At 49.0% G+C, this 15,757-nt stretch overlaps 1 protein-coding gene across 6 annotated transcripts in view; it reads left to right on the top strand.

Annotated features, from left to right (window-relative positions):
• The window catches only part of SH3RF2 (SH3 domain containing ring finger 2), a 125,474-nt gene that overhangs the window by 94,398 nt on the left and 15,319 nt on the right, over positions 1-15,757 (top strand). For 3 of the 6 annotated variants that reach the window (XM_032850909.1, XM_032850905.1, XM_032850898.1), the window contains exons 7-10: positions 435-605; positions 7,289-7,542; positions 10,772-11,130; positions 13,608-13,916. In XM_032850909.1, the coding sequence (XP_032706800.1) occupies positions 435-605; positions 7,289-7,542; positions 10,772-11,130; positions 13,608-13,883 (1,060 nt within the window). In that variant the 3' untranslated portion in view covers positions 13,884-13,916. Of the gene's footprint in view, positions 1-434; positions 606-7,288; positions 7,543-10,771; positions 11,131-13,607; positions 13,953-15,757 lie in introns of those variants that run through there. The other 3 variants (XM_032850916.1, XM_032850893.1, XM_032850924.1) reach the window with 3 other exon arrangements.

Genomic DNA, 15,757 nt, shown 5'->3' with positions numbered 1-15,757 from the left:
CAGAGAGGCTTGTGCCCTCTCCTTTCCCTTAATTTGTGGCTACAGTCATTTTCTTGGGTGGTAACTCAGCGGTATGAAAAAGCACCCTGAGCAGAGCCGTCACTTCTAGGTTTGAGACCCGGCTCTGCCCCTAATTGCTAGTCACCAACTCCTGTCTCTTTCTTAGGCTGGTCTCCTCATAGTCAAAATGCTTCGGTAGCCTAGCTTAGTGATTCCCAGGCGTGTGGCACTCTGTAGAGGACGCGGGAGTTGGGGAGGGCAGCGATGTGGGCCCCTCCACGGCTGCTTCCCTATCACACTTCCGTCCCGAAGAAGAAGTTTGTTATCACTGACTCAGGGGACGGGGTCCCTGAGGTTCCATTTCCCTTTGCCTTCTCCTCGTTCCATGTCCCTCTACCAGACACGCCTTCTTCACCAGTTCCCTGTCTCCCCAGGTTTGTAGCCCTGCACTCCTACTCAGCCCATGGCCCGGACGAGCTGGACCTACAGAAGGGAGAAGGCATCAGGGTCCTGGGCAAGTACCCGGATGGCTGGCTCAGGGGCGTCTCCTTGGTCACTGGCAGGGTCGGCATCTTCCCCAACAACTATGTCATCCCCATTTTCAGGTGCGTCCCCTCTGTTCTCTGGCAAAAGAGGTCGGGTCACCAAGGCCAGGGGCCATCTGTGGGCTGCATCGCTGAAGGAATCAGTGCTCCTTCAGAGTGTGGGCCAAGAAGTAGCCCTAGTAACCCCCTAACACTTTATTTTCTTTAATAGTAACAAGTTATCTTCACATTTTACAGGCACTTTCTCAATGTTTACCACATTGCCTGTGCCCAAGAGTCCTTTTCATAAAGTAGATAGTATTTTCCAGATGAGGAAAGCAATATACATAGTTAAACTCCAGAACGGGATTTCAGGTTTTCTACTGTACAAACCCCCCAAATCCCATTCACATCCCACCCCCTGATACTCACATCTAATCGAATAATGGGAACCTGCAACCATCAGAAGACCCTCAGAGCATCTTGGGAAACTTCCTAGGACACTAGGCCAGTAGGCAAGTTTCTGTGACTCAGTCCACCACCTGTCCATCCACACCCCAGGCCACAGGCGGGTTACCCTAGAAGTCTGAGTCCCTCACAGTCTTCCCAACCTTTTCCATTCTCCGGCACACCTGACACTTCTGCTTTGGCTGCTTGGACCGTGACTACAGATGCACTCGGTCCCAGTACCACCCATGGCTCGTCCTCCCTTCCACCCCACGCCAGGCCAGGCACAGCATGTCACAAGGCAGTGAGGCCATCACCACACACGAAATGCTGGCTTTATGACATACCTCTGAGCAAAGTGATAACCCGTTGTACTCTCTGGGAGTCAGACCTGGAGTCATATGTCCAGTTTGGGGGACCTTCGTGTAGGTGGGGCCCGGTGTCCGGAGGAGGGCAACAAGGATGGTGAGGAGATAGAAAAGTATACCACAGGAGAAACTGATAGAGAAACTAGGGTTAAGCTGTAGAAGACAAGGGTCAGAGGGACCATAACAGGCTGTGTAGATAGGAAATCTGTTTCCTGAGGGGGCAGTGAATGCAGTGGATGCAACTTAGTTGCAGTGGATGCAACTTAAAGGCTACACTTTCTAAGGCGTAAAAATAAGGTCGGCTGGTGAGGTGGGAGACCCTTTCTAGGAAGAGTATGGGGAAACTCTGGGTTTCCTTAAATCTAGTTTATATAAAATGATTTCTTCACGTAGCAGAAGGTTGGAGGAGAAGTCATTTCCTTCAATGGAAAGTTCTTGGAATTTGTTAGAAAGTTACAAAATCTCCATTGGCAAACTAAGTGTGTCTTTAACTGATGCTTTAGTTCATTCATTCAACAAATATTTAATGAGCACAAACTATGTGTCAGGCACCTTTCGAGGCACTGGAGAAACACCAGTGAACAAAATACACAAAATCTCTGCCCACTGGAGCTTACATTCTAGTGGGACAGACAGACAGTAAACAAGATATATAAGTAACATATACGGTGTGTTAACGGTAAGGGCTAAGAAGAAAAATCAGAAAAGCAGGATAGAATTTGTGGTGGGGATAGCGGTGGTGATTAAAATTTTAATATGTTGGTCAGGAATGGCCTTACTGAGAAGGCAGAAGGAAGAAAATGAGGCAGGTATATTCCACACCACGGAAATAGCAAGGACAATTGCCCCGAAGTAGGAGTATGCCTGATCTGAAGGCCAGTAGGACTAGATCAGAACAAGTGAGGGGGACGTTAGCAGTAGATGAGGTCAACAGGTGGGCCAGATCATCTAGAATTTCCAAAGTCATAATGAGGAATTCGGCTTTCATGCTGTCACAGGGTTTTGAGCATAAAAGTGACATGATCTAACTTATATTTTAACCAGAATCCCTCTAGTTGCTGGCTTGAGAGTAAACTGTAGAAAGGAAACATGGAAGCACAGAGACTAATTAAAAGGATATTATAATAATGTGGGGGAAAGGTGAGGGTGAGTTGAACCAAGGTGTCAGCCATGGAGGTAGGGAGAAGTGGTTAAATTCTGGGTATACTTTGAAGGTAGTCATAACAGGATTTTCTGACAAATGAAATATTGGGTGTGAAAGAATAGAGGAGTCAAGGTGAGTCCTCATTTTTTTGCCCTGAGTAACTGGAAAATGGAATTGCCTTTTATTGAGATATTCCGGAAAACTGAGAGGAACTGGTTCTGAGAGGTTGGGGGTGGTGGTGAGCAGAAGCTCAGCAGGCAGCAGATTAAGTCTTAGATTCCTGTTAGTAATCCCAGTAGAGGTGTTGGCAAATGGTTGAGTACATAAGCCCAGCACTTTAAGGAAGAAGGTCTGGGCCTGAGATGGTATTTAAAGCCCTGGGACTAGATGAAATCATCACGGTAGGATCAGTTGCATTGGAGAGAATGATGGTGAGCCAGAAACTAAAGTCTTCATGAAATGAGGGGAGAGGTTGAGAGAGGAAAGGGTGACAAGGTAGAGTGGCAGGTGATAGAGTCTGGTACTACCAAGCAAAGCTGGCAGGGTGGAGGGGGGGGATGGCCTAGAGGAGCCAATGAAGAGCAAGGAAGATACCCACCCTAACTTATGACTGTTTCCTCCATGACATGAATTCTCCAAGGACCATGTCTACTACTAGGGGGTTTGCTTATGCGTCAGGCCTTAGCCCAAAGTCCTGGTAATTCTACTGGAAAAAAAAATCCTTTAGAATCACAGTGACCATATAATTTGTCACCCAAACTAGGACACATTTAAGAAAAAAAAGAGAGACACACACAATTTTAATACACCAGGAGAGCAGGTGTAAACTGAGACTATCCTAGGAGAAGCTGAACAAATAGTTACCGTAACTAGAATGCATGTAGGATTCCATTCCAGTGGATTCCAAGACTCCAGCTTCCCTTTCCCCCCTTCTTGGCTTTTCTCCTAGGTACATATATTGTGTCCTTAGGCAAGTCCTAAACATCTAGACTTGCCTGCTCCAAGATGGCGGCAGCATGTCAGACAGTGGATGAAATGTCAGCCATAGGTTGCCATTGAGTCTGTCTCCCATCTCGAGTTCATAGAATCCTGAACATGTGTGTACAGAGGTGCTACTTACTTGGAAGGGTGTGTTTGCTTCTAGGGAACCAGCATTTCTAAGACGAGAAGTCCCAGCCAGAGTATATTCTCTGGAGGGCTCTTAGGTGACAGAGGATCAGTGCTTTCTAGAATGAAGTTCTCCTTGACGGCCCCCTGAAAGGTCCCGTCATCACTGATCTTAGACATGGGTGACATACGCCCAATTTGTCTACCTAGAAGCAGCTCACCCTTGTCTGTGACCACCCTTTCCATTGTGGGAGGTTTAGCTCCTTCTGCCTCTCAGGGCTGAATGATGTCCTTTGTCAACTTAGTCTCCACTACTTTTAGCAGGTTGTGTTAGGACTAAGGGATTGAACTGCATGGATAAGGCCCCTTTCTGCTCCTTGGCTCTGTGTACGTGTAAGGCTTCCCCCCCATCTTTGTTTCTCTGTTTGCGGTGATGCTTCTCACTGCCACCAGCCCCCTTGGTTAAGGTTAGGGTTAACCCTAAAAGAGCCAGGGTGCTAAAGTATGAGGTACCCCCTTATTTGCTCTTATTAGCCTTATTCCTTATATTCATTAAAGAATATAGTTTTGGGACTAATTATAGAAAGACTAGAGCTGACCAAAATGGCAGGATTTTCACTTCAAATTCAGCAAGTGAGCCTTTTAATTACTGAGAGGGGAAGAGACTGCTGTGCTATCCAGAGCTCTGGCCCTCTCTCCACCCACCTGTCTAGCCAGGTTGATCACAACTAAGTGTCTGCCACCATGACATACTTCCCGAGATTCTGCAAGCAGCATTGGCTCAGGCTGTACAGAATGTCAGTCAAGTTTCCTCCCAAACCCCTTCCTAATAGCACCGACATCTTTGGGGTTTCCTCCTCCATGCATAGTCTTGGTGGGAGGCAGAAGTTTCCTCCCTTTTCAGAGGCTCAGGAAACCCAACTCCTCCTCCTCCTCCTCCTCTTACTGCTCCTCTTCCTCCTTCTCCCCCCCAGCCCCTTCCCTCTATCACCCCAGCTGAGGAACAGGCTCATCCAATCTGATGCTCCCTCTTGGGGCTTAGAACCTTGAACCAGAGAGGAAAGAACAGGGGTGCGGGTGAAGACCATCCATGACAAGACCCCGAGCAGCACCATCTGATCAGAACCCCTGCCTCAGATGCCTGCTGTCACGCTCTCGGTAGCCTCTCTCGGAACTGGTTTCAGTGGACTCTCTGCCCCTCCTGTCCTCCCAACACATTCCCTTCTGCCCAGTAGCCAGGATGTTTCTTTCTTGCAGCTTTCACCAGACACATGTGCCCTCCTGGTGCCTTATGGATGGAGAAAAGCAACACAGGGGCCGACCCTCATTTCTCTTACCAGTCCACACAGAACTCTACAACGATGGCCAAGGTGCAAGCTTCCGCCTTATCAGGAGGCTGCTGCTAGTGGTTAGCACAGCAGAGCTGCTATTTGGAATTCTTCTCTGAATATGGGCTGAGCTCTTACAGCCTCCTATCACAGAGACGAGAGGGGCACAGACCCGCACACTCAAAGCAGCACAGTGGAGCAAGTCAGAGGCAACATACACTCCTCCCTGCTAAACCCAGAGTGTCTTTCTGGGAAACAAGGATCAGAATGTTTGCAGGTCTGAGGTATCATGGGGGCCATTACTATATGTTAGCAAAGTACTTTGATATTAGAAGAAAGAGCTGGCCAAGTGCTGAGCTTTTTGCCAAAAGACAGAGGGATTCAGTGTGGGATGGGGAACTCGGGATGTAGGAGTTTCTGGACTCTGGCCTAGTGCTGGGCTCAGAAAAATGAGGTCGTAACTTGGTCTGTAAACAGTCGTTCAAAGGAGGGACTTGTGGGCTAAGGCTGGCTTGGGCCTAATTAACCGTGTTCTGTCCTTTTTGCTATACCTGCTGCTGCTGCTGCTGCTGCTGCTGCTGCTGCTGCTGCTGCTGGGAACAGTTCTGGAAACTGTCTTTCCTGTTGCCAGCCCATTTTACAAGATCCAGCATCTTGAGGCCTCCATTCAAAAGACAGGCAGATACAGCCCTTTGCCATGGAGGCCAGTGCTGGGGATTTTTCTCCACTGCTCAGCCCTTGGCTCCAGAATATAGTCTGAACTCTAACTGGCGGGCAGCCCATTCCCTTCACTGACCATGTCCCCAGGGAACTGAGGCAGGGTTTCGGCCGTGGGTAGGAGGCCCCTCACTGCAAGCACCATTCCCGGGCATCTGGCTGCATCTGTTTCATGGGCAGAGTGGCCTGCTGAAGGACTCCTCACCTATCTTCGTACAACTGGCCGGCTCCTTGTTAGACTCTGTATTGCTTTTTTAGGCAAAAGGAAGAGAGAAAAGGAGGAGGAGAAATAAGGGGAAATTCCCCAAAGAGAAAGCTTCGGACAGGCACCTTTGAGCCAGGACTGTGGACGAGTCAGTCATTGCCAGGGAATTCACAGGTTATTTCATCCACTGAGTGACAAGCTGATCCATGGGCTACTCAGTAGGGGCTGTGGTCTTGGAGTAGGATTCGTAAAAGGGCAGGAAGGGCGTGTAGAATGAGAGCCATTCCCCGTGGGATTCAGGGAGTAACAAGTGGAAAACAGTTGACAAAGATTGCTGTTCTATAACATTTTAATACTACTCTTCAAACTCAGAGCCCAAGGCTGAGAAGTTAGGCTCTTCGGAAGGCCAGTATAGGGCCTATCCCCAGCTTTAGATTGTTGCTTTCAAGCAAGATGCAGGGTTTTCCTTGCTACCTAAACAATGAAGGCTCCAACCAGCCAGGACAGGGCGTGCTCAGTGGTAGACAGTGGTACCGTTCAGTGGTAGAGCAGAGGGCCAGTGGGTTCGGATCTCAGGTCTAGTCACTGCTTGGCCAAGTAACTAGAAGTCTCCATTTTCTCACCTAGAAAATAAGGGCACTAATAGTACCTACCTCAGATGGCTGTTATGAAGAACCAAGGGCTAATGTGGGCAAAGCACTGCCCAATGCCCAGCGTACAGTAAATGCTCAACATGTGTCAGCCCAAATGACTGGCATCAGTGCTGAAAGCATCGTGGAAGCCATTCAACAAACATTTGTTAATAAGCAATGTATGCAGAACACAGAGGATATAAAATGAGTCCTATAAAATCTCTGTCTTCAAGGAGTTTAGCACCCAGTGGGAAATTCACTGAACGAATAAGAAATCAGAACTGTGGGGCACCTGGGTGGCTCAGTTGTTTAAGCATCCGACTCTTGGTTTCTGCTCGGGTCATGATCTCAGGATCATGGGCTCGAACCCCATGTTGGGTTCTTCACTCAGTGCAGAGTCTGCTTATCCCTCTCCCTCTGCTCTCCAGCCACACCCCCAAACTGTCAAATAAATAAATCAGAAATCAGAACTACAAAGTTGAACACATACTAGATCTTGTGCTCTGAACTCATGGGGTCAGGAGTGATCAGAGCTGGAGTGAAGAAGGACAAAATTCAAGTCTTCCTGTTCCATCAGGGCCTCAATGTGAGACCCTGTCCCTGGCCTCAGCACTCCCACATGGGGACCCCAGCTGTAGGAGGTGAGGCCTAACATAGTTAAGCCTGTGTGGTTGATAAAGGGAGTATTTATGGGTGGGAAGAGGGTGGAGAGAAGCCACATTCAGTATATGGTTGAGAGCTGAGAGGTTTTTGAAATAGGACTCTTGACTGAGCATTTTCTTTATTTCTTCTTTTTGAAATGCTTGCACCAACCAGAAAGACATCTAGTTTTCCAGATTCTCGGAGTCCTGGTCTCTACACCACATGGACATTGTCCAACTCCTCTGTGTCCTCCCAAGGCAGCATTTCAGAAGGTGATCCCCGGCAGAACCGGCCCTTCAAGTCCGTCTTTGTGCCCACTGCCATAGTCAGCCCTGTGAGGAGCACGGCCAGCCCGGGGACTGTCGGACGGGGCTCTCTTCGGAAATCCGGGCGGAGCAGCATGAGAAAGAGTAAGTGGTGGCAGAGAGGTACGTGTCTAGAGCTAAGTGAGGGGGGACTGGACTCTGGGGTAGGCAGAGCGCCTTTTGCAAAAACAAGATCTTGGCTAGAAAACAAGCCTCTGTAAAGGGAGTTTTTCATTCCCAAATAGTGACTGGTATCACTGGAAGAAGCCAGACCGACTTAAGGTCACTGCCCTGGGTCACTCCACACCTGTGTACTGAATGGCTGGGATGATAGTGGCCCTGAGTGCCAACATAGAACTAGGACACAGCCAAGGTGGAGGCTGGCTCTAGTTAAGACAGAACAAGCAAAGTACTTGCAGGATCGTGCTTCTCAAACCATGTTCCGGGGAACCCCTCAGGGAGCCAAAAGGGAAACATGGGAGAGACGGGGGTGGGGGTTGAGGAGGGGAGGAGGCAAAGAGGATGAAGGAGCCAATTCTCAAAGCCCCTAAATCTTGCTTTCTTATTTAACTAATATATACAGACAAGGTCTAAAAATACATATATTGTATAAAAATAAGCCTTCCTATCCTTCATCCCTGTCCCAAGTGCTCTTCCATGTACATAAATAGTAGCTTCTACTCATACCTGCTGCACTGTTCTGCACTTTTTATTTTTCCCTGTATAACATGCACATTGCTCACATGGCAATACTTTTATCTCCCAATATTTTGAACTTCTGCAGAAGACTTCATTTTCAGGGATTTTAAAAAGTGTTTGAAACCCGTTGTTCTACAAAACATGAAGGTTCTGTAATTTGCATATTTTTCTGGAAGATCATGAACCACACAAAGTAAATTTGATTTACTCTACATCCTCTGATTTAAACTGGGCTCTGCAATCTCTCTGGCTATCTTAAAAGAAAAAGATGATTAAATATGAAAGTGCAGGATGACGAGTCAGAGCAAGAAGGTAACATGTGGGACAGTACGCCACCCAGGAGAATGTGCCAGGAAAATTAAAACAAATGCCTCAGCCCCACCCTCTCCCAGTGCTTTCACCTGACCACCTGCTTGACCACCGTTCCCACTCTGCCCCCTCTACCATGTCCCTCCTTCCTCCCCCACTCCTGTCCTTCCTCCAGCATCTCCCCTTCCCGACACAAACCCATACTCAATAAACCCACCACAGAAGCCTTGGGCAAGTGACTGGACCTCTTCAGTCTTCAGTTTTCCCATTTGTAAAATGGAAATAAAAATAGTACCTACCTCATCAGGGTTATCGTGCGGATTTAATAAAATAATTCATGTAAGACTGATGGCACGGTCCCTGTCACACAGTGAGCCTCAGGAAATCCTGTTCGTATAAGGTGATCATCTTCTCAGTACCATTATTGCTATGACGACGACACAGGTCAACTTTGGCCCATCCAGTGTGTGAACTGACACAGTGTTGACGTGTTCACACTCGGTCTAGACCACTTAGGAGGTGGACACAGGAATTGTGTCCTGCTGGCAGTTGCTCACATTTCCCTTCAGACACTCCTCCCCTGCCTTGGCAGAGATCTTGACTGGCTTGGAGTTTTGACCGCTTGCCTTGTATGCACATGTGATAAGAAAGCACTGAATCTCTTGGAAACCAGGAGCCAACAAGATAAATAGATGAGGCATAAACCCCATTTTTCACACATTTCCAGGAGCCTGAGGATATGTGTGCCCGGGGCTGCTTTGACTTTCTCAGGTCCAGGCGGCTTTCTGTGTCCCCTTTCCCAAGGTGAGGCTGGTCAAGCTCTCAGTCTCCCCACAGCAAAGAGAAATGACAGGAGAATTGACTGTGCGCCTCATAGGGCTGTCAGTGGAAAAATAAATGTCTACATTGAAAGGGCAGACTTGTGTAAATGGCGCCCGGCTTGCTCACCGCAGCTGAGAGCACTGGCTGCGTTGAGTGAGCGTTCTGCTTTTCATGTTCACATCCTGCCTGACAGAGTCGCAATGCAGAACATGGCCTTGGCTCAGGCCCTCTGTGCTGGACACAGATGACTAATTCATACACGTGTCCACAGGCTATCACAAAGGACTCACATCTCTGACCGGATGTCCCCTATGGGCCCTAAATGCTGGAGACCCTTATGGAGAAGCGGACAGCAGTGCTACTCAGGGATGTGCCTCCTGTCCCCCCACCCCCAGAGTGCACTGAAGTCCTGATTGTTCCCTGGTCACATGCAGGACATATGCCCAAGGGATGGAGGTCTCTGGTCTTCCAGAGAATATGAGGGAAAGGAATGACTTCCTGTTACTGAGGGAGGAGCATCTCAGTTCACGAAACAAAACAAAATAAAACTCAAGGAAGGGATAAAATCACACTCCTGGACTTTGCATTTTTAGGGTTTGCTATCGTTTACCCAAAAATAACAAGAGCTAACAAACATGAGGCATTAATTATGTTCCAGGCACTGTGGTAACACTCTGCACACATCATATGATGTAAGCCTCCCAGCAGCCTCATGAGACCCTGCTGTCACCTCCGGTTTACACCTGAGGGGCTGAAACGCCAGAAGGGGATGGGGCTGACTTGTCCCAGGCTTCCTGGGAGTAAGTCTGATTCCAGAGCATCTTGTCGTGGGACTTTGTAAAGCTCATCCACACACAGCCCAAACCTTTCCGAATTTGCTTCTGTGTGGTGTCAACATTTGCCTGCACACACCCTCCCTGAATTCTACTTACCCTTCCTCCCTGCACCCTCCCACCCCAACAGAAGCCATCCCACTACCACATGCCTACAGCTTCTTCAAGTAGCTGGTCAGAGACCCCTCCCATCCTCTCTGCTTCCCTGTCTCCCTCCCTCACATCCCTTCCAATTGAATGACTCTTTCTGTCCCTTTTTTGCTGTCTCTGGCTTCCATTTCCTCTTTGGTTTGCATGCGTCTGTTGCTTCTCACTGTGAAGCTGTCTCTTTAGGTTTGTCTTCTTCACTTTCCAACCGCTAGGCCTGAAGTGAGAGAGTGGGAGTGCATGTGTGCGCGTGTGTGTGAGGGAGAGAGGAGGCAAATGGAAGTAATGTACCTTCTGACGGTGCCCCCCTCCCCCACCACCGCCCAACATTGGGCTAGTCAGTTACTTCCTGCCAGCATCAGCCAACAGCACTAAAAAAAGAATAAGGTCACCTTTGAAAGACCCTGAGAGAATGTGAGCACACTCAAATGGGGAAAGCACTTAACTATTCTGGGATATCAGGACACATGGCTTACACAGCCCCAACCCAACCTGCTGTCAGCGGCCCCTGATGCTGATATCTGTGTCATATCATTCCTCAGATGGATCCCTGCAGAGACCCGTCCAGTCAGGGATCCCCGCCCTTGTGGTGGGCTCCCTCAGACGCAATCCCACCATGGTCGTACGGCCTCAGCAGTTCCAGTTCTACCAGCCGCAGGGGGTCCCCTCCTCCCCCTCAACAGTGGTGGCAGAAGTGGGACCTAAGCCCACTCCCACTGGGGAGCCTGCCCTCACATGCGTCAGCAGGGGCAGTGACACCAGGATCCGCTCCGCAGCCAGTTCCCTCATCATGGAAGGCAAGGAAATCCCCATCAAGAGTGAGCCTCTACCTAAACCACCTGCGTCTGCCCCACCATCGATCCTGGTGAAACCAGAAAACCCAAGAAATGGCACCGAAAAGGTAGGAGTGAAGTGACATAAGGGGATGGGGGGCGTATATAACCTATATATAGGGATATATAGATTATAACCCTAACTTTTCACAGCGTCCCAACTCCTGAATTTTATTTTAGTGGACAAGGAATCAAAATCGCAGCCTCAAAACAATCCTCACACAGTAACACCCCCCCACACACACACAGGCACCCCCCCTCAGCCCCCTTGCACCCTCTGCAGATGTCCTACAGGATCTCCTTTATGTTTCCCAAATATTTCTTCCATAGTCCTTTCGAGGCCCACAGATGAGTTGGAAAAAACACGGCTTTGGCATCAGACACACCTTGATTTGAATTCCAGGTCAGCTGCTTGCTATCTGGTGACTTAGCCAAAACAGGGCACCTTTCCGAGACTCTTTTTGCCTAATCTGTGAAATAGCAGTTGAGAATAGGAACAACCTTACAGGCTTGGTGTGGAGATGAAACGAGAGGAGATGTGTTAAGTGCTTATACAGGCATTCGTGGTATGGAAGAGGCACCGGAGACACCAGAGAATTCAAGTGATTCATCAAGGTCACAGCAAATTATCATGACTCCCAACAACTAACTTTGACTGTGACCTCTATGACAGAGGGTCAGATCTTTTAACTTCTAGTCGAGGGCTTTTCCCACTAGAGACAGGAGTTTTTGTATTCTGTTCTCAATAGAATATCCTTGAGTTGGGAGGAACAGTGAGATACAGGAGGTGACAGTGAGAAAATTAGGTGATTGTTACCTTTTAGTTTATTGGCCATCACCACTATCATCACCATCACCATCAACACCAGCACCATTCCCCATTCCCCTCCAAAAGGAAAAAGGATTTGGTCTCCTTCTCTTTGTTAAGCATTTACTGAATGCTAACAACCTACTAGGCCCTGTGCTGAGGACTTGACGTGTCTCATCTCCTTTAATCCCGACAGTAACCCTCTGTAGTAGATATTATTCTCAACAACCCTCTATAGTAGGTATTATTATCGTCATCCTCATTTTATTTTTTATTTTTTTAAAGATTTTTATTTATTTACTTGACAGACAGAGATCACAAGTAGGCAGAGAAGCAGGCAGAGAGAGGAGGCAGGCTCCCTGCTGAGCAGAGAGCCCGATGCGGGGCTCGATCCCAGGACCCCAGGATCATGACCTGAGCCGAAGGCAGAGGCTTTAACCCACTGAGCCACCCAGGCGCCCCCGTCATCCTCATTTTAAAATGAAGACAGGGAGGGTTAAAGAGTTAGAGGACGTTACCCAAAGGCACACAGATGACACATGGGGGTGTCTGAGGTAGATTTCAGATCTCATAGAAAAACTCATGCTCTTCATGCTAAGCTATGAGCTTGTAAGGAAAGGCATTTGGAAAAAGTTAGTGTTGACTGATGTGAACGTTGAGAGCTTCTTTTCAGAATTTTAGTATCTGAATAATGCCATTTTCTCGGCCCCAGTTGCCCTTTACACCAGGCTGTTTGATACAGCCCTCAAACTATCAGCATTTAAGAAGTGCTCAGACCTCTGCAAGATATGGAGAAGGTCAAGAGTATGAAGAAACTTGCATTCTCAGTGGGGGACACTAGGCCCAATTTCATGGAAAACAAAGTATTCCTAAGCAGTAGCAGAGAACACTGAGAAGCCTTAGATCAGGGACATGCTAGAGCAAATACCTATGGGTACAAGGTAGAGACAGAACAGGCATGAAGAGGTGAAACAGGGAGGGAGAGAAGGGGCTTGGGCCACAGGAGACAGGGGATCCCATGGATATGGGGCCTGCTAATCAGCTCCAGACAGATGCTGTCAGAATAGGAGACAGGCCTCAGTGCACCAGATCTTTGATTTTTTAAGAGACATATGGAATTCGAATTTTTAAATACCATCACCCCATTTTTATGTGTTCGCCCCTAAATCAAACTCTCAAACATTCTGCAGACAAAAGTCAGCCAGCAGGTGTCCAGGTTGCAAACTCTGCTCCATGGATATAAGGCCGTTATGAAACTTAGGAGTTGGAGTCAGCAGGGGGAGTGGGGGGTGCCCCAAAGAAGGGGTGGGCCCTGAGAAAGGCCTTACTGGCAGCTGGAGAGGACAGAGGAAAGGCAAACCTCTGGAAGGAAAGGCTTTCTGGAAGGGACCACAGTCCTTTGCTCAAGGGGTTGCCTCTCCTGTTTCTCTTAGGTAATTTCTCATCATTCTTCAGCTCTCAGTTTAAACAGCTCTGCCTCCAGGAAGCCTTCCGTGGCCACCCCATCCCAGCTGCGGTGCGAGAGCGCTCCATACCTCCCCTAACATCTGTCACCTCTACCACCACAGCACGATGCAGAGTAGACCCTCAGAGTGGACACAAGTATTTACTGGATGAGCACAGAAATGAGGCATTTTAAGGAGGGACAAGTGTTGAGAAACAGCAGGAGTTGAGTCCCAGGGAAACCAGCACAGCTCCCACCTCACCTGGGTCCCTTCGCTCTGCTTTCTCTTGCAGCAAGTCAAAACCGTGAGATTTCAGAACTACAGCCCTCCTCCCGCCAAACAGTACACCTCCCATCCCACCACAGGAAAGCTTGAACAGCCCACCACCCCGAAGGGTTCCCAGCCGGAAGCAGCCCCCTCGGGCCTAGAGATGAACATCCTATTCGCCCACCGAAGCGGCTGCCATTCCGGACAGCAGACAGACCTCCGAAGGAAGTCAAGTTTGGGCAAGACCGTGACCCCGGTGTCCGCCACTTCGGCCACACAGACCGTGTTTCCCAGCAAATGAATCTACGGGTGGCTTTTCCCAGACCCCAAAGAGGTGAATTGCATTTAAATACAGTCTGCCTCCACTGATCGCGCCCTGCCATTCTTTGGCTACTCAAGCCTGGGTCCTTGTTCTGCCCATGTTACCTCTGGGAAAGGAAAGGTGGGCGCAGGGAGTCCTGCCCTGGGTGGGAAGATGAAGCATGTGGCCTTGCAAACATAACAATTTGAGGCAGCAAGGCCACTATTCAGACCAAGGAGTGGGAGATGGACCTGCCCACCCTCTTCCCTGAATGGAGTGGGCAGCCTTATCCCCTGTGTTCTGTGTAGAATTTCTACGGTGCCCTAAAAGGGACTTCAGCCAGGGGTGTCACAATGGTGGGAATGTTGGCATTGTTTCTTTGACCTCATCACCGTGTTCTCAACAAGCATCGGAACAGCTTCTGGGGCCTGTACACTGGCCGCTAGTGGCTGCCATGTTGTTCCCTCCACTGAGTCGTAATCCTGGCTGTGAAGGGGGAATTTGGGGAAGGGTGTGAGATGGATACTCTGATCATGCTGAGAATCCTCGAAAACCAAAGGGAGCCAGCTTACTGGATTTGGTCCAAACGAGAAGGTCAGAGAGAAAGCTATGATCATACTTTAAACTTCTGAATCTGTTTTCCCACATACAATCCTACACGATAGCTGAGCAGGAAGCACAAGGCTGTGGATAGGGTCCTGCATGGAATTCTGGCTATTTCATTCATCCTGGCTCCAGTCTGACATCCCCGGGAAACACAGCATGCTTCAAGACAGCTGTGTAAGGGGGTTGAGGTTAGACATATATTGCATTTGCATTACAACCTTCTTTACTTCCTCTGATTTCTCTTCGTTTGGGGCACTCTAGCTGTTTCACTGGGTCATCGTATAAGGCAGCAAGGTCAGGAAGAAGATGCTAGTGCAAGGCTGGAGCGGGGACACTTCATGGAGGACAGCTGCCAGGACAGAGATGGGGCAGAGGAGGATGGAGAGGGAAGGGAGGAGGAGGAGAAGAGGGAGGTAGAGAGAATGTGGGGAGTGGGTGTGAGAGAGAAAGACAAAGATGGGGGAGACATAGGAGAATGTCAGGGAAGAAGAAGAAAGGGAGAGTGGCTTTGACACTCCTGACAAGTGGGGCCTGAAGGATGGAGCCTGCAAAACCAGGTGACCCCACCAAGGGGGTGCCAGAGGGAGGCATCCTCGATTTGTCAGAAGAACACCCTCGGTGAGTTTAGCCATGAGTTTAGTCATTCTGCTCTGCCCCCCAGGGTGCAGGTACAGGATTCCACCAGCCACGCAAACATTTAGACTCTGCCTCAGTAGCAGCAGGTCCGGTTAGTGTTAAGTATTGCGGCTGACAAGCAGGTTGTAAGGGGAGTAATGGAGACACAGTCCTTGCCTTCCACGTGGAACAGAATAGTCTTCCAGTTGTCCACCGTCTTTATAGGGTAACCTTTCTGAGAAGTGTCAACAATCCGAAAGCTTGCCACCCCTATTCCAGACTCTTCACTAATGCCCAGCATCACACATACTCGCTCCCAAACCAAAGCCCATCTCTGCGGAGCCATATGAGCCTTGGAAAGGAGAAGAGAGTGTTATTTCTGAACTCACTGGCCCTTCCAATCATTGCTTCCACCACCATGTTTTGGACAGTCCCGTGTGCTGGGCACCACGATGAGGACAGCAGATGCGTCCTCTCCTATAATGTCTGCTATTACGTCCTAAGGCAACTGTAATTGTCCCCAGGACAAAGCCAGGGAAACTGAGGTACAAAGGATAGCCGCAGATGGTAGCAGAGTGGGTTTGACAGCTCCCCACGCCCCAAGCTCAAACTCTCTGACTTCAAAGCCCAACAGGGGACCATGCTTTATGAAT

The sequence above is a fragment of the Lontra canadensis genome, unplaced genomic scaffold (assembly GCF_010015895.1).
Source record: "Lontra canadensis isolate GAN:19392208 unplaced genomic scaffold, GSC_riverotter_1.0 scaffold4, whole genome shotgun sequence".
NCBI classification, from domain to species: Eukaryota; Metazoa; Chordata; class Mammalia; order Carnivora; family Mustelidae; genus Lontra; species Lontra canadensis.
The sequence above is the reverse complement of the archived record's forward strand: the minus strand, read 5'-3'. Positions and strand labels throughout refer to the sequence as shown.